This window comes from Myotis brandtii, unplaced genomic scaffold (genome assembly GCF_000412655.1).
Source record: "Myotis brandtii unplaced genomic scaffold, ASM41265v1 scaffold389, whole genome shotgun sequence".
In the NCBI taxonomy this organism is placed as follows: Eukaryota; Metazoa; Chordata; class Mammalia; order Chiroptera; family Vespertilionidae; genus Myotis; species Myotis brandtii.
In genome coordinates, this window is record NW_005364914.1 from 3,503,271 (window position 1) to 3,521,343 (window position 18,073).

General features: G+C 35.3%; 1 protein-coding gene across 1 annotated transcript in view; it reads right to left on the minus strand.

Annotated features, from left to right (window-relative positions):
- Nucleotides 1-453: 453 nt before the first annotated feature.
- Nucleotides 454-18,073, minus strand: part of XPOT (exportin, tRNA) — a 33,964-nt gene continuing 16,344 nt past the window's right edge. Inside the window, exons 14-24 of the mRNA XM_005872690.2 lie at nucleotides 17,709-17,803; nucleotides 17,072-17,141; nucleotides 15,092-15,330; nucleotides 13,974-14,259; nucleotides 12,113-12,302; nucleotides 11,197-11,313; nucleotides 10,909-11,024; nucleotides 10,199-10,246; nucleotides 7,399-7,470; nucleotides 5,579-5,635; nucleotides 454-1,070 (exon numbers count right to left, since the gene is read on the minus strand). Of these exons, the coding sequence (XP_005872752.1) occupies nucleotides 1,044-1,070; nucleotides 5,579-5,635; nucleotides 7,399-7,470; nucleotides 10,199-10,246; nucleotides 10,909-11,024; nucleotides 11,197-11,313; nucleotides 12,113-12,302; nucleotides 13,974-14,259; nucleotides 15,092-15,330; nucleotides 17,072-17,141; nucleotides 17,709-17,803 (1,317 nt within the window). The 3' untranslated portion in view covers nucleotides 454-1,043. The remainder of the gene's footprint in view (nucleotides 1,071-5,578; nucleotides 5,636-7,398; nucleotides 7,471-10,198; nucleotides 10,247-10,908; nucleotides 11,025-11,196; nucleotides 11,314-12,112; nucleotides 12,303-13,973; nucleotides 14,260-15,091; nucleotides 15,331-17,071; nucleotides 17,142-17,708; nucleotides 17,804-18,073) is intronic.

Below are 18,073 nucleotides of genomic sequence, written 5' to 3' on the forward strand. Positions count from 1 at the left end.
GAATTTAAACTTAAATAACTATAGTAATTCTGCTACTCAGTGTTGTCCCTCTTTTCTTAATTTCCCAATACTACTATTGTTTTTCCTCTTGCCTTCTTGCAGTCATGAATAAAAATGGGAGAAGACAGGGGAAGGTACTTCTTCTATTAACTAAATGGGCAGCAACTAGTTATAAGCATCAAACACATAGGTATATTGTGCCCTACGTAGATCCAATAGAAGAGGTAGAAGAAATTGGATTTTTAATTCTATCAACAGAATCACACAGGCTTTTTCTAGGGCATTTAAAAAAGATTCTATTTAACAGAACTAAGTTGCATATAGCCTTTTAGGAACATAATAAAATAAACCATCTGCAAGCTCATATGTGCAATCCTTTAAATGGGAAATCATGGAAAGATAAAATGAGAAAATAAGGCTAAAGTATTTATAATAATTCCAAAAAAGACTTGGTAGATTCACTATGTAAAATTTATTTTATTTTTTATAAAAAAATGTATAACACTGGTACCTACTCTTAAATCAGTTAATTTATGAAACCATTCTTTTTTGTAGAATACTTATTGGCATTGAAACATTTTAAAGAAATGTAATGGCTATCTACAAAAAATTAGTTTTGATCTTTTGTATCCCACCCCCATACTTTAAGTCTGCACACATAAAAGAAAATTTAAAATTTCAAACATTTTATATTCCGCAATTTAAAAAAGTACAGTTTTCCTGCTATGGTTTTTAAAGGACTTAAAAGTTTCAAGTAAAAATAAAATGGTACTAGGATAACTCTGCTGTATCTTTTAACAGCTTTTTTATATAGAACAATTTGAATCGGCATGCAAGCAACTTCTCTTGTTGTCACATACCCGTATTTAGGGAAAATTACACACATTTTACAGAAAAATCCCAATACATATACTGCAATAAGCTCAGAGCCAAGTTAAAAAGACCAGTGTGAATGGCACACAAAACTGCTTCTTTATAAATTATTAACTGGAATTTCTGATCATAAATCCTGATCATGAAGTAGGCACAGGGAGATCCAGTTCTTAGGGCCTTGCTCTCTGGAAGAACACCTGCAAATAAAGTAATGGTACAGTCAGTATTAATGTCCGAAAATACCACCTTTCACTTGAAGAATGTCTCTAAGTTGCTGAGTGCTAGTTACTCTTTTGTAAAATTCAGTAGATACTGCCCTGGCCAGTGTGGCTCACATGATTGAGCATCATCCATGCACTAAATGGTCGCTGGCTCAATTCTCAGTCAAGGCACATACGCAGCATGCAGGCTTGATCCCTGGTAAGGGTGTCTACAGGAGGCAACCAATCGATATTTCTCTCTCACGTTAATGTTTCCCTCTCTCTCAAATCAATAAAAACATATTAAACACATAATACAAGTTAAGAACTTTGTTTTTTGGACAATTTGATAAAGTCTATAGATAACTTATGGTGACAATATTAAGTTGGGAAATATTTAATAAACTCTATAGATAACTTATGGTGACAATATTAAGTTGAAATAAAGTATTACACTAATACTATGAGAGTCAAGTGATCAGAGGAAAACATGCTTTAGACACATTTTGCTGACTGGCACTACTATCAAAATTAATGCTGAGAAATTAAATTTTGAGGAAGAAACAAGTCAAAGGTACAGATAGTAGTTGTTATCCCTTAAGGGTTTTATTATTTATTTGATTATTAAAAAGTACAGGAAACTCAGATGTTTAGAGTGTTGTCCCGATAGGCCCAGGTTGCAGGTTCAAACCCCAGTCACATACAAGAATCAACCAATGAATGCATAGATAAAATGGAACAACAAATGGATGTTTCTCTCTCCCCTGCCCCTTTAAAATCAATTAAAAAAAATAACTTAAAAAAATACTTTTAGCCCAGGTGGTGTGGCTCAGTGGTTGGTTGTGTCAACCTATGAACCAGGAGGTCATGGTTTGATTCCTGGTCAGGGCACATGCCTGGGTTGCAGGCTTGATCCCCAGTAGGGGTGTGCAGGAGGCAGCCGATCAATGATTCTCTCTCATCTCTTTCATGTTTCTATCCCTCGCTTCCTCTCTGAAATCAATAAAAATATATATATGAAAAAAACACTGAATGCCAAACTAAGAAACATGAATGTATTTTTAGTCAACAGCAGGCTTTGAAAGTTATGAATTAGGGAAATGAATTTCAGGGGTCTGTTCAGTGTTTTCAAATAGACCTGCTTGGCGAGAACAAGGGAAGGGAGATCAGTGAGATAACAAGCCTATCCCAGATAGAAAGGAAGGGACAGCAAGTGAATGAGGAGGAAGAATCTGCAAAGAATCCAAGGATCCATCAGGCATGAAGGGAGTAGGCATGAAAGAAGGAACTTCATTTTTTCAAACTAGAAGAATAATGTTACCAATGACTTAATGCTATCAAGATAGAGAAGTTGGACTTGGGAGAAAGACATTTTATGAATGCTGTTTGAATAAATTATATGTTTGGAGCATAAACCTGCTACAATGTACATATATCTGCTGTTACAGACCCCTCTAATAGAGAGTTATAATTTTTTGAATCCTTTAATGCAGTTTGATTGATTAGTTATTTAATAGGTTATCTTCACAGGCACTTTGCTTTTATGGGAAAATGGGAGTGGGAGGATTTGTGATGATAAACAGTAATTTTCAACATTCCTCTCACAAATCCTTTTGTCCGTTTAAGCTGACAAACTACTACTATTGAGGGAAAAACTGACAAGGAAAGAGTTTAGAACCAAAATCAAAGGATAGGATACTTAAATGAAGTAAAGCCCCTTGACTTATAAATCCTTTTGAATGCCTTGGGCAAAATAAGCAGGTAGCCATTCATTAAATTACCTGCTACCAAAACATTTAGCATGGTGCTTGGTCCTCATATTTGTTGAAGGTAATAAATAAAAAATAAAGAATAGTTCCTCATCCAGCCCAGGATTTCTTTGTGGGCAGGGAAAGTTACTCATATTGGTATTTGCAGCAATTGGCACAGTACCTGTTACATAAAAAGCAGTCAGGACGTACTGAATGACTACTTAGGTGAAAGCAAGATAGTGCTGTCTCAAGAATTATAAATATAATACCAAATAAACATTTGGTACTTCTTCCCAATTTGGAGGGTTTTTTAAAATTCAGTGATTGCCCTAACCGGTTTGGCTCGGTGGATGGAGCGTCGGCCTGCGGACTGAAAGGTCCCAGGTTCGATTCCGGTCAGGGGCATGTACCTTGGTTGCGGGCACATCCCCGGTAGGGGGTGTGCGGGAGGCAGCTGATCGATGTTTCTCTCTCATCGATGTTTCTAACTCTCCCTTCCTCTCTGTAAAAATCAATAAAATGTATTTAAAAAAAAATAATAAAATAAAATAAAATTCAGTGATTATACAAATATATAAAGAGCCTTGCTGGCCAAATCTGAGCACTCTACTTTTTGTCTGTTTTACAATTCAAGTTTCAAGATAGGATACACCCAAGTAACTCATACTTCTGTTTTTATATTTTTAGATCCTTCCTTTCAACTCAATATGGGAAACTGTTCCTATTTACTTGTTCCTATTTCATTACATCATGAAACTGTAAAAGAAAACTGGCATTTTCATACCAAATGCTCAGGCACATTCACATTCAGTATTCTTACCCAACTCTCTATGATCTTATGTTCAGTTGAAAGGGGTTTCACAGAAGACTCTAAAGTATAACATCCATAACTATAGATTCTTAGGAGCATGTTTTAGAGCAAAGAGATCCCAAAATAAGTAATAGTTGGTTAAACAGCACCAGTCCTGGCTGGTGTGGCTCAGTTGGTTGGAGAGTCATCCTGTGCACCAAAGGGTGGCGCATTCAATTCCCAGTGGGGGAGCAGACAGTACGGAGGCAACCGATGGATGTTTCTGTCTCTGTTCCTTCTCTCTCTGTAATCAATGAAAACATATCCTTGGGTGAGGACTAAAAAAACAAAACAAACTACAGTATCCTATCTATATAAAAGGCTAATATGCTAAGTGTCCAGACCATCTGGGTAATGACATCAAATAGCAACACCTGGCTTCCTCTCCCTATCGACTAGCCTCCTTGCAGTTTCTTCAGCCCAGGAACATGAACTTGCTTTATACCCAGGTGGAAACACTTTACACTATAATTAAATGTCTGTGAAGCATTTTCCCGTGCCTCATCTCATTTGATCCTCACAAAACTCCTGGCGCAGGTAGATGGGAGACTGGGTGGAATCCTAATTTCTTTTCATTAACTGGAAAACGGAGATTTAGAAAGCTTAGAAACTTGACCGGACTGAAAAGAAATGGTGAACCTTGAAAATGACTTCAGGTTTTCTAACTGCCCAGAACATAGTCAAACACTGCTGCAGTTAAATATTTCACCCTTTGTTCTCTCTGTGTGATCTACAATAATAATCTGCTTTGTGTTGATATTTACTGCTGTGTTGCTGACAATTACCTGAAAGAGAAGTTGGGGTGCTTCACTGGGCTGGAAAAAGTTTAGCTATATCAGAAAGCAGGACTAAGTAAGTTTGTTCTATATCTATAAAAGGCTAAGTTGACTTGTGCACGTGTGATACATATAAAGCTCTCCTGGCGCCAATTGCACGTGTGTGTTTCAATCTATCATCAATGATCGTGAATTTGGTTGTTTCTGTTGACATTCTGAAGCTGAAAGAAAGCGGCAGTGTCGCAGGGAAGTAACAATGGCGATTAAATATGATCGTAATAGTGATCCGGGTAGAGATAATTATCCCCAGGTAACCAAGGTTGCCGTCATAATCAGAAACTAAGATAGAGGACCTCCTTTTGAAAGGGACTTGCTCATTCATTGTAAACCAGATCCCAATAATCCGAATGCCACTAAAATGAAACAAATCAGTATCCTATTCTTTTCCCACATAGTGGAAAAGGCTGGGGAATGGATATTGCATTAAGACTCAGAGATGACAGTGTGTCTTAATGTAATAATATTAGATTCAACGGATGATGCTGAAAAGGAAAATTTTCCCATCGAATTTCTTAAAAGTATTACTCCTTCGGGAATGCCGTGTCGTAAATTAGAATTGAAAGTAGGTGCAAACATCATGCTGAGAAATCTTAACGGTAAATGAGGGTCTTTGTAATGGTATTAGATTTATTATCAAAAGATTTCGACCTAACATAATTGAAGCTGAAGTACTAACAGGATTTGCGGAGGAGAGGTTGTTCTGATTCCAAAAATTGATTTGTCCCCATCTGACACTGGCCTCAGTGTTAGAATAAGTTTAATCAATTTGTCAATCATTGTTTTTATATCATGTTTTTGTTCTTTTTATGTCTTTACTGTTGTTATATCATGTTATTATTTATTAATCAATTTATGTATTATTTTCATATACATTTTACTAATTTTCTTTCATCTCTGATACTTCTATTATAGAGAAAGGGGGAATAGCGATATTAAAATATTTCTTCTAATTAATTTCCTTTCAATGTGCACGAATTTGTGCACCAGGCCACTAGTAATATATATTCTCTCTTGGCTCTGAAACATTTCCTAATTATATGAAGATATGTAAGTTTTTCAAATACCTACCTTTAAGTAGTTTTTAAAAACTTTAGCATCAGGCTGCTGAAGAGCTTGACAAAACTCCTTGGGGAGCCACGAAGAGGGAAAAGAAGAGAATCAATCTATTTGTATTAAATACATAATAATTCAAATCCACAGCACCATTTTAAAATTGTGATTGGAAACATAAAACTGACCATCTTAAGCATTTTTATGTGTACAGTATAGCAGTGTTAACTATATGCACAATGCAACTCCCCACACACCCCAGCCCCTGGCCACCACCATTCTACTTTCTGTTTTTAAGAGTATGACTACTTTAGGTACTTCAATATAATTAGAATTTTATAACTTGTCTTTCTGTGACTGGCTTATTTCACTTAGCATAACCTCCAAGGTTTGTCCAAGTTGTAGTATATGACAGCATTTCTCTTTTTTAAGGCTGAATAATAATCCATTGTGTATACATACCACACTCTATTATCCATTTATCTATGAATGGACATTTGCACTGCTTCAAACCTATAATATTTGTAACATCAAAATTAACCTGAACAGTTCCTCACCAAAATTAACCTGAACAGTTCCTCACCAAAATATAGTATCCTCAAGTCTAATGTTTTTCAGACAGGCTGCTTTCGCTTTTGAGAATAAGGCTCTCCTACCTAAAGGATAAAAACTACACTGCTATGGCCATTCTTACCTAGTTAGTAACTGAGCAAAGCCAGACCAAATCCTTATCGTCCTTAATCAAATTATTAGATAGAAATATAATTTTGTTTCAGTCAGCAATCTGGAGAATATTAGCTACTCAAAATCAAATGACATATTTCTATTTTCATGAGCATTAAGATCACATGAGTAACTAGTAATTTATTGTTTTAATAAAATATTAGCTTATAATAACTGAGAAAATTCATTAATATCTATAAAGTTAAAGATGATGTGTTATAGAGACCATAAATTCATTAAAAATGAGTTTGATGATTACTCTTATGTGAGATCTATCCGATATTTCACTCAATTTTTTCAATGCCTCTTATAAAATAGCATTATAAATCACTGTTGATAAAGAAACAATTCTTAGAATCTACACAAGAGATTCTAACTAGTTTTAATCAAAACTTCGACACTGTATCAGATCTATGTGCTATAGGACAAGCAGTCTGGATAACTATATGCCAAGAAAATAACTAACTGCCATTAAAGATTATTCTGTAATAGTGCAAAAGTGAGATAGCTTTCCAGCCCCTTACCTCTAAATATAGTTTCAGGTTTACAAAGTAAGCACATATAAAATGAACTACCTGGCATAAACCTTCAGAACAGATTCGTGGGCCATGGTCCCCTTTGGACCCCTTTTAGAATGGTTTTTAACACATGGGATTACAAAGGAAACTAATAATGAATTATGGTTATAAAAATTTTTTTGGCATGTGGTAGAATAAAACAGACTCAGTAATAAGGTCTAGTGGCATATCTTAACTCCTAATTTCAAACTACTACTGAGTGTAAATAATATTTTGAGATCTCTGAAACTAGTGATACAGAAAATATCTGTGATTACTTATTGGTGACAAAGTCACGGCAACGCGAATACTACTGTGATCTGTCACCTACACAATGACAGATCAAATCTCTATTAAAGGTTAGTGAAGATAAAAATACAATTTTTCCTATTCAATTTCAGAGCCCCTCCCTCTCCCACGTTTGGGCTCTTGCTATCCTACACACAGTAAAACATCAACTTGAATGCAGTTTGGCTTTCTTGGATCAAAATTTAGTTTGAATTATAGTCATATTTCTTTAATTAAATTAAGAGGAAAATCTGCTAGGGCAGCTCTTACTTGAATTATCTCTGGAGCTACTTGCAAGGAAGGTAGGTATTCTTGTTGAAGATACTGAACACATTCTGGGCCCTGAAAATGAAAAGATGGTTATAACTAAATTATTTTCTTCCTTGACATCAGTAATGCTTTAAAAGAAATTGGAGCAACATATGTATACTTTAAACAGAATACGGTACTGTGATTAAGAACAGGCTCTGAAACCAGAGTCTGCTTTGTTTTGAAGACTGGCTCTGGCAAATTTCTGGTAACTTGGGCAAGTTACTTAACTTCTCTGAGCCTCAGTTTCCCCATCTAAAAAAACGGAGTTATTGGGAGGATTGGATGAATTTAGAAATGTAAAGCTTTTGAAGAGCACTTAGTATTTACTAGCTACAAAACACTACTCAGTGTTATGTAGTGCTAAAGATTAAACAAATATTCTTTTAAAATCAGGTCATAATGTCTTCTATGCACTGAAAGGAGACAGCAAACAGAAGTGCTCCTGTTCAATCCACCACTGGGTGGACTATAGGGCAGTACCATAGTAATGCCTATCTTTAGAAACTAAAATACAAGCAAGAAAGGTCAAAATGATAGGCTAGAAGGTAATACAAATAAAAACACAACTTCCTTTTTCTGCTCACAAAATAGGGAAAAGGAATTTAGTAGCCAGATGAGGCAACCAAGATCCAGAAATATAGGATTATTTGCCCAGTCTGATTAAATCTGTACTAAAAAGCAGGTCACCTGACTTCTAAAACTATTGCTCTACATTGCTATCTTCTAGTACTTCTAGGTGCTAAAAACTGTAACAGTAGTTTTCTGGGGCATTTAGGGGTTAAGTTTGGTGAAGGGAAGAGTGAAAATTTCCACAAACTAGCCCTGACTCCCCCACCGCTTCTTAGCAACTGTAAAGAAACTTAGGATACCATTTCAAAGTAGTTATCCTATAGCAATGTGTTTCTGAGAGAGAGGCCTCAAACAAATGTAATAAATCCAATAGTTAAAAAAGCTAATTTCACTTTTAAACGGGAAACTGACTAGAAGGCTTTAATATGCAGATGACTTCAATCTGGTCCAACTGAAAGTAACAGTTACCAAAATTAAATCAATCCATCTCTCCTCAATACACTTCTCCCTGCATCAACACCTCATTTCTTGTTTAGTACTACTGCTCCTGAATCAAAGGATTTCTTTGTTTCTTCTTCTGCCTTGATTCCTGGGCCTCTAACCCAATGGACCTAGGTCACAATTTACTCTTCAAAGGAAGGCCATTCCTAATTGAGAGGAGGTAGCGTTTCACTGTGAAAGTTTCTCAGATCCCTTCAACTTTCCTTCTCTCCTTTTTCTTTAGTCTATTCTCCCTAAACTTAACTGTTCATGCACTGCTCATCATCTCATACCACACCCCACTGTTATCACTTAAAAATAGAGTATACTTGTTTTACTTTTTAAATCAGGAAAAGTAAAATTCTACCTTAAGAGGAAGTCAGTCAAGTGAATAAATGAAAAAAATAAAACGAAGCAAAACATTTTCAAATATAATATTCCATTTGATTCAATTCTATGTGTCTAAACGAGAGCTTCTAAGGACAAGATAAATATTTCTAAACTGTAATACTTCCACACTGTGTTTTTTTTTTTTATCATTCCTCATCCTGATTCTCTAGCATCCAATAATGTTCAACCCATCTGCTCTTTTGTGACTCTCTTCCCTTAGCTTTCACAACTTTGGTTCTACTTCTAGTTTCCCCTTAACCCTTACTTTAGCCAAGGTTCTTTCTGACCTGGTCTTAGAAAGTCTCACTTCATCTTGACTATTACACACTTGGAACTCCAAAATCAGTATTTAGTCCTAACTGGTTCAGACCATATTCCAAACTGTTCTCTGAACATTATTTTCTGACTTAGCTATCCTAAATTATAACCCAACCTTTCACACATAGAGCTCACCTAGTCCCATTTCAGCTTTTAGCTATTACTTCTGCCTTCATACTTTAGTTAAACATGTTAACACTATCTTCTACCAAATCTACCATGCGATGTCTTATTTGTCTCCACACACTGCTTAACTTTGCCCAGAATGCCAGCTCCTCCTGTCAGTCCAATGAATCTATATTTAAGGTCAGAAAAAAAATTTAAAAATTGCCTTTCAAATGGCTTTCTTAGATTGCTCTCAGAAGCCAAGTTGCTCCTTCTTCTTTAGTTCCACAATATTACATTTAAATCATAATAATATATTATATCTATTTAAAGAACTTACTTAACCCATCCCATCCCATTAAGCTATTATGCACGGGTCTCCCCTGATTCTAAGATCTACAAATAAGGAAGAATTTTTTTTAAAATAAATGTTTTTTTTTTTTATTTTATTTATCTTATTTTATTTTATTGAGAAAGGGAAAGGGAGAAACATCGATTTGAGAGCGTAACATCAATTGGCTGACTCCTGAACAGCCCACATGGGGGGAATCAAGCCCGCAACCCCAGCATGTGCTCTGACCAGAACTGAACTGTGATTTCATGGATCAACACTCAACTACTGAACCACACTGGCCGGGAGAAAGCTGTTTCTTTTATAAAAGTTAATTAACTTCAGTTCTGCCTGAACTGAGGGGCTGTGCAGGAGGCAGCCGATCAATGATTCTCTCATTATTGATGTTTCTATCTCTTTCCCTCTCCTGTCCCCTCTCTGAAAATCAATACAAACATTAGGGAAAAAAAGGATACAGCTTTCAAAAACAAGTCAAACAGATTTAAAACCATAACAAATATACAAGTGAGATGAAAATGAACGAGCATGGGGTCCAAAGCTTACCCGCTTGAGATGAATTGTTTTCAGTGTCACTGCACACTCAGATAAAGCCTGTGTAAACAAGTTTAAGAATTTAATATAGTCAATTCTTGGTTACTGATCCACTTCTTTTTTTACTTCCCTGACCACTATTCATTACCCTTCAAAGAAAGGATGAAGGCAGGGAAGGATGGAATAAGTAGGTTGAATAGAAAATATAAAAACACAAAAATGCTGTCTCAATGTAGTGAATTATAGTTATGAAATCTAGCTTTTACTTGGCTATGGGGAAGTGAGTAAAAGGCAACTGCTTGACATTAAGCACCCTGGAGATTTGGGGAAACCATCATACAAGGAAGAGAAAGTTACTCTTAATAGTGAGGAAAAAACATTAAGCACCAGTTTAGAGTGAAAGCAGTAGTAGGAAACTAATAAAACTTTAGACTTTTGGTAGTATGCGCTCTTTCACGGTCCTAGAAAGAGTCTTGGTCATTAAAGTTGTAGGAGCTGGATTTCATATAGTCAATTTTAGCATTGTGATTTAGTCAGAATCCACAAAAGGTCCAGAGGTATCATCAATCTCTTAAAAATGAATCCTAATTTGAAAGTACTAAATTAGAAGAAAAAAAAAAAAGCAATGAAACCTAATAAAATCAACCTGGCATTAAAGAAAAAATTTTGAGTTAAAACACATAAGATCCACACAAGGTAAACAAAGATTCCTGGGTGCTTACCAATACTGTTTGTGCATCTGCCAGGTCAAAGGTTTGTTTTAAAGGTGCTAGGAAACATGCAGGGACAATGTGCTTATAAACAAAATCAGCAAATCCCACTGGTCCATCTTTACCACCTGTCAAGAGAATTCAAATTTTCATCTTGTATATAAAAAAAGTCAATTATAATTTATCATTGGGGGAAATCAACTCCCCGCTCCTGTCTATTGTGAGGGCTAGGGCTCTATTTCATCTCTGAGAGTCTTAGGAAACAGGCTAGGGAATAAAGCTTAAAAAAAATCACCTTACCCCAGAGTTCTACCAACTTGGAGAGGATGATAAAGCATGTTTTCTGTGCAATTGGATCTGGATATTCGACTGCTCCTTGAATCACAGTAACTAGAACTCGTTCTACATTCTCTGCACCTGAAAAGGGGAAAAAAACACCTTGACTTGAAGAACTGGAAAGGCAACCTGAAGCTCTAATTCCATATATAGTAACCAGACAAAAGCATTTACAGGGTTGATAAGATCCCTCAATTTTTATTAACTGTACTCCTTAATTTTAAGCATAAAGTATTGAAAGATCACTATTCCCTTGTCATCTTACCCACTGGATTTCCTATATCGTAAAATTATCTACATTGATCTATCCAGTCCCATTTATTTTTAATTTGAAAATGGCAAATTAATCAGTAAGACTCAATTGTCAAGTCAATTCTGGCAGTAACCACCATGCTGTTTTTTGTTTTTTTTAAAAAAATATATTTTATTGATTTTTTACAGAGAGGAAGGGAGAGGGATAGAGAGTTAGTAACATCAATGAGAGAGAAACATCGATCAGCTGCCTCCTGCACCCCCCCCCCCGGGGATGTGCCCGCAACTAAGGTACATGTCCTTGACTGGAATTGAACCTGGGACCCCTGAGTTGGCAGGCTGATGCTCTATCCACTGAGCCAAGCCAGTTAGGGCCACCATGCTGTTTTTAATACTAAAGAACCAATAAAAGAATACTACTTTAGGAAAAAAGGGAACCGAATACCAATTAGTTTTAAGGCCCTCAACTTGAAAGTAATTCCCTCCTTGAAATAATGAGCAGTCATCCTAGGGGTCCATATACAACAACACTCCAAAAGTTTAGTGTCTACTTTAACTCTTGCTCACATAGATGCATAACTGTGACAAAGACATCAGCAGACAATTTAGGCATCACACACATCCCCACCTTGATTTGCTATGACTTCGCTCATTCCACTGCCTGTGACTGTTTGCAGGAAAGCAAAGTAACTCCTCCGCAACATTTGCTTCTCTAAAGCAGCAGACTGGTCATTTTCTTCTGCTGGTCGAAGCAACACTTCAAAAATTGCATGAAGTAGAGGCATGAACATTTGTTGTAAAAATGGAGATACCTGTATCTGAACATAAGAAATATTACTACTACTTCAGAAGTAAGAAAATTATTATGAAGCTTAATAATAATCCTGTATTGCATATTTGAAAAGTTTTCTAAGAGTAAATCTTAAAAGTTCTCATCACAAGAAAAAATATTCTGAAACAATGTTTAGTGACGGCTGTTAACTAGGCTTTTGCTATATACAAATACTGGCTCTTGATGTTGTATACTACCTAAAACTAATATGATGTTGAATGTCAATTATACCTCAATTAAAAAAATAAATGTAACTTAGAAAAAACGTGTTTTACAGTCTTTCTTAAGAATTTCTATTTAGAATATTTACACAATTCACTTAGCAAATATCAAAGTTAAAACAAAATCTACATAACATATACATTATTAAATTCAACCAATTTCCTACAGTTCAAGATCACGTTAAAATAGTAGGGAGCCGGATCCAGTTCTCCCTCAGGAAGGACGTTGGTTGAGGAGACTATAACTACCATGTCTTTCAGTGCTTTGTCAAAACCTCAGATGCATGGCCAACATTTCATATTGTTGGAGTCATCATTATATTCCTGGGGGTTGCAGCTTCCTGTAAGTTTGGTGTGGCTGAACCAAGAAAGAAGACATGCAGATTTCTACAGAAGTTATGATTCCATGCAAGATTTTGAGGAGATGAGGAAGGCTGGTATCTTTCAGAGTGCAAAGTGATCATGCTATGTAAAGAATTTCTTTGGGTTGAATTCCATAGAAGTTTGTCACTTACCTGTATTCTTGATCTACGAAACATGAATATCTGAGCTAAGAAATAGTTTCTCTTGATAAACAATTAAGAAATAATAAGAAAAATAGTAGGGACCCAGAAATATTTCACAATCAAATACTGCCATGGAATATTTTCAATTTAAATTTCACGATATTAATTCTATTGCTAAATTATAAATGGAGTTACATGCTTGGGTGCTCAGGCTTTATATGCCATTGGGTAATCCTTAACTTCTCTGTGTCTGTTTCTTCATCTATAAAATACAATACTTACCTCCTAGAATCAAATGAATTAATGTGCAGGAAAATGCTTAGAACACATTTTGAACACAGAAAGCACTGTGTGTTAGCCATTCTTATTAGTCAGCTTATACTTGACTTAAATCTCCTTGTACATAAAACCAACTTTAGTACACTACATTACTTTTAAACTCCTGTGTGGACACCCAAATTACAATGCTTTTTATTTACCTCTTTAGACAGGTAGTGCTCAATGCTGTTTTTATTTGATTTTCTAAAACAGAAGAGTAATTGTTTTCTTCTGCTACATAAAACAGATAATGTATGTATGTTTTTATTAAAACATCTATTAAGCATGTCTTATGTGTAAGGGAGTGAGCCAGATATTAGGGATGATAAAAATACACAATCCATGCCCACAAGTAACTCATATTTACAAAAACAAACCAAGGGGGCAAATGTCAAAATGCAGGGTATCCCCCCCAAAATGTATACACACTTTAACAGCTGATAGCTCAATTTTGAAAATAAAATGTATTTTAATAAGCACTGCCTTTATAATTATTCAAAGTGTGTATATACACTTTTGGGGGACAATGTATATATCTAAAGATAAATACACCTAATCTTTTCAGCCAGGGGAAGATCTTTAAGCCAGGGGATGCTCTGAGGTTTGTGGTACCTTAAATTTGGCTGTAATCTGGTTGATAAGAGGAATGAACTCCTGAAGGTCTTTTGCTTCACAATCTTTCAGCATGTGTTCTGAGGCAGATGGGATGAACGGAAGAACTTCTTCCTCTAGGCAAATTATCATGCGATGAAGGAAAGTGCGAACTCCACTTCTGAGAATATCCTTTTGTAAGGGACAACTCAGAGCTGGCAAGAATGTCTGTAAACAGTCCAGATAAACTTCGGAACAGCCACATTGTTTCACAGTCTGCTTGTTGCTGAAAGCTTTGCTGGTCCGACTAGATAAGTAAAATAAGGCAACTATTTTTAACTTTATTCTTTAAAAATTTTATGGAGTAATAAAAAACAATGCACGATAAATTACAAAACTAACAAAACTGGTAGACAATTCTAAATGAATGAGATGTAGTTACTATAATCCTCTAATCTGAATCCATCTAAATGTTTTATTAAAATCCTACTGATGAAGTATGCAGAAAAGAGGGGGAAAATCCACTTACTATGTATGACCAGGCTGTCCTACTACATAATCTGCAAATTACCCATTTAAATTTAGAAAACAATCTTTAGAATCAAGTTATTTCTACAACTCTCTAATATTAGCTTTTGCACTGAAATATTCCATAGAGCAATTGCTTTATATAGCTTATAATCAGCAACCACTACAATTTATATGCTGTTATTGTTTGCCAATAAAAGTTATGGGTAGAGAGAAAGAAATAGCAGCTTGGGTGGTCTTCAGGACACAATGCAACAGGTAAAAAGAAGTCTCAGGACCTACTCTTTAAGATACCAAAACCGAACACCAAGATTTCCCAATTAGTAACTGATATATAAACACTTTAGCTAATCCCCTTAAATACACAATCAATTTACACCAAAGAAGTCAAAGTTAAGGACTCAGTTGTCAAGACAGAAATGCAGAATGTTACATAATCTATTCCCTTCTTCAGCTAAGTCTTCTAATTCACTAGATTTAGAAAAGAAAGCTTAGATAATTCTCTAGACAATCCAGTTTTGGAATCTTGGATATGTGCCCAATTCTAAAAGATGCAGACAAATAAATGGTCTTGTCTGTTTAGAGACACTCACTTAATAATCTTAACTCACCTGGCAAATCCAACAGCATGATTGAGACAGTCTGCTAGAGATGCCTGCCTTTCTTCATCTTGTGCCAGCATCAATTTTTCTAACAGAATTTTAAACTTTTCCATTAGTGGAGTCAACAGATTCCTCATTAACGCTTGCTTCCGTTCTGCTGGGTATTCACTATTAACAATCAGCACTCCAGCTGTCTCATAAATAAATAGTTGATCATCGCTGCTCAACAAAGACTGGTAACCATTCTCCTAAAATAAAATTTAGTCTCACTGAAGTTTTTCCGCATTTAACTCCTCTCATTTAAGCAAAGTGCAAAAGCGAGAGATGTAATCTATGACATCAACTCACTATTAAAAAGTAGGTTGAGTGCTTATAAAAACAAATTTTCTCCTAAGACCATTAACAGAAAGAAAACTGAAGTAGAGGTAAAGAGATCGTGGGTCTAATTCTACCCTTTTCAAGACTTTGCAAATAGTCATAATTATTAGCTAGCCTTCTACCTTGTTTTCTTTTGTAAAACTCTTATTTGTAAGATTGTTGGTGGCTAAAAATGAGGTGTACAAAGGTACTTTGAACGTTAGTACAAAGGCCACACAAGTTAATATTTTAAAGAGTGTTTAAGAGTTGAACAACAACAAAAACCACACAATAAATACATATGCACATTCACAACCGTTATTACTTTAAAACGTTTGAAAATAAGACTGCAAATACAAAACCAGATCTCATTCAGGCATAAGCAGGCATCCCATATATGGGTCACTTTTATTGAATTTTGTTATTTTTTTATGCAGTAGGGGAGGCCAAGAGGAGTGTGGGGAAATATCAGAGGCCCTTCTAGGTCCAACACTCAAGCTCCTTATTAAGAAATACATAAAACCTTGTCTAAAAACAGATAAATTATGTCATGTTCTCATTTCTTAAAAAAAAGAAAGAAAGAAATTCCGAATTTAGAAGTAACTAAAGCATTTTTAAGTACCACTAAGACTAATCAATGCTCTAGGAGTTGAGAATACAAAGATAAAGTGCTACAGAAATATAAGGTACCCAAAACTTGGGTTACCGTGAACTGCCAAGGAAAACTGGCAACAACCGCGTGAAGTGCTTTATATATCAGCTTTTCTAGTATGTAGACAAAGATAATTTTTAACCATATAATTCACTACTAACCTTTCATGCAGTGAAACTACATAAGCTGTGTACCCTAAGTGCTGGTATTTACTTAAAAGAACAAAAGTATTATTTTTGTTCAACACTTTTTAAATGGCAGCTCTAGTAATATTTTGTATCAAAGTGAAAAAGAATTGAGTCAATGTCAGTATTTGCTTTAAACAAAAACATGTACTAATATCCATCAAGATGTGCTTACAAAGCACCCCAACTTAAATCTTTCTAGTGAAATGGACACCAAAATATTCAGAAAAACCAGCATCAAAATTTTATCCTAAGCCTGAAAAATTAAACACAGAAAAGCTTCAGTCTAACAATAGCAGTCACTGAGAAGGCCCAATGTGATCATAGTACTAAATAATTTGGAAACTGAATTTTTCCTTCTCCATAAAACACTTCATCAACATTTAACAGTATAGAGAAAGCAGACTATTTCTCACATTGCCAAATTGGTTAGTCAACTCTTGCTTTTTTTCTACTTCTATTACTGTTTTATTTACTACTAGAGGCCCAATGCACAAAATACGTGCAAGAGTAGGCCTTCGCAGCCACGGACGGCTGCCTGGAGCCCTACCCTCGCAGCGGCAGCGGCTTCCTCGATCTCGCGGCTGTAGCCCCAGCTTCGTCCGGAAGGACGTCTGGTCTAATTAGCACATTAGGCTTTTATTATTATAGCTATCTCAACACTGTTGGTAAACAGAACTAACCCTTGCACACACCACCCTCATTAAAAAAAAGCCCACAAAAGTATTAGTGCTAAAGGTGTATGTGGCCTCAAAATCTGGGGAAAATCTGTAATTTGGAAGAATAGGTACTTACAGGTGGAGAAAGCTCTAATAAATCTTGTATTCTATTCAGAATATCCTCAATGAATGGATTCATTTGTTTACTGAATAAAGGCAAAAAGGAAAATCACAATAACATAAGTAATAGTGCTTGAAAAGTTGCTAAAAACACTAAATCCCCCGTTAAGGCAGAACTAAAAAATCAGTTCTAAGCTAGTCACATGTGATTAAGACTAATGATGATTTTTAAAAATTACAACCTTATAAGCCTAAGAATGAATAGTTTTCATGCCAAAAACTGGTTCTAGTAAAGAATATAAAACAGGTTAGGTTAAAAATGTATTTCCAAGGAATATATTCTTTAGAATTTCAAAGAAGCCATATACTATTGATCCATAGCAATAAAACTATTGGTTATGTAATTACATAATGTTATTAGTGATTAGTGTTACATATACAAGTATGCAAACAAATCACTTTTTAATGAATGAAGTAAATTAATGAGAATGAAAAAATGTCCTAACATCATGATACAAAAAAGGAATACTTAAAAAATGCCTTAGAACAGAAAGAACCAAATCTACCACAGGCTCTTAGAAGATAATTTATATGTTCTATTTAATAATCCTAAATATAAGAATAAAACATAACAGCTGAAATTTTGTACTTACTTGAGAGACTTGACAAATCTAGAAAACAGGTAGGCAGTCCTGCTCCGCACTTTTGCACTGGAATGCCGCAGCCCCCTGTGATCTAAGAAAGCCATCTAAAGAAACAGAGACACTTTTACTTTTGCTGCACTTGTTTAAAACTCCTGTTGCTACTTTTGTGAAACATTTTTATTTATATCAAAAATTTTTTCTTAGCTTCTAGAAGGCAAGAACCAGATACTATATATAACAAGAAACCTTACTCAACACACAAATAGACCCTTGAGGACTTTAGGTGACTGATTAGACAGAAATTTTTTTTAATGGAAGAGGGGTTAGTGTCAGTGCACTCAAGAGTTTCTGAAAAAAAGTTTTGAGAACCTCTG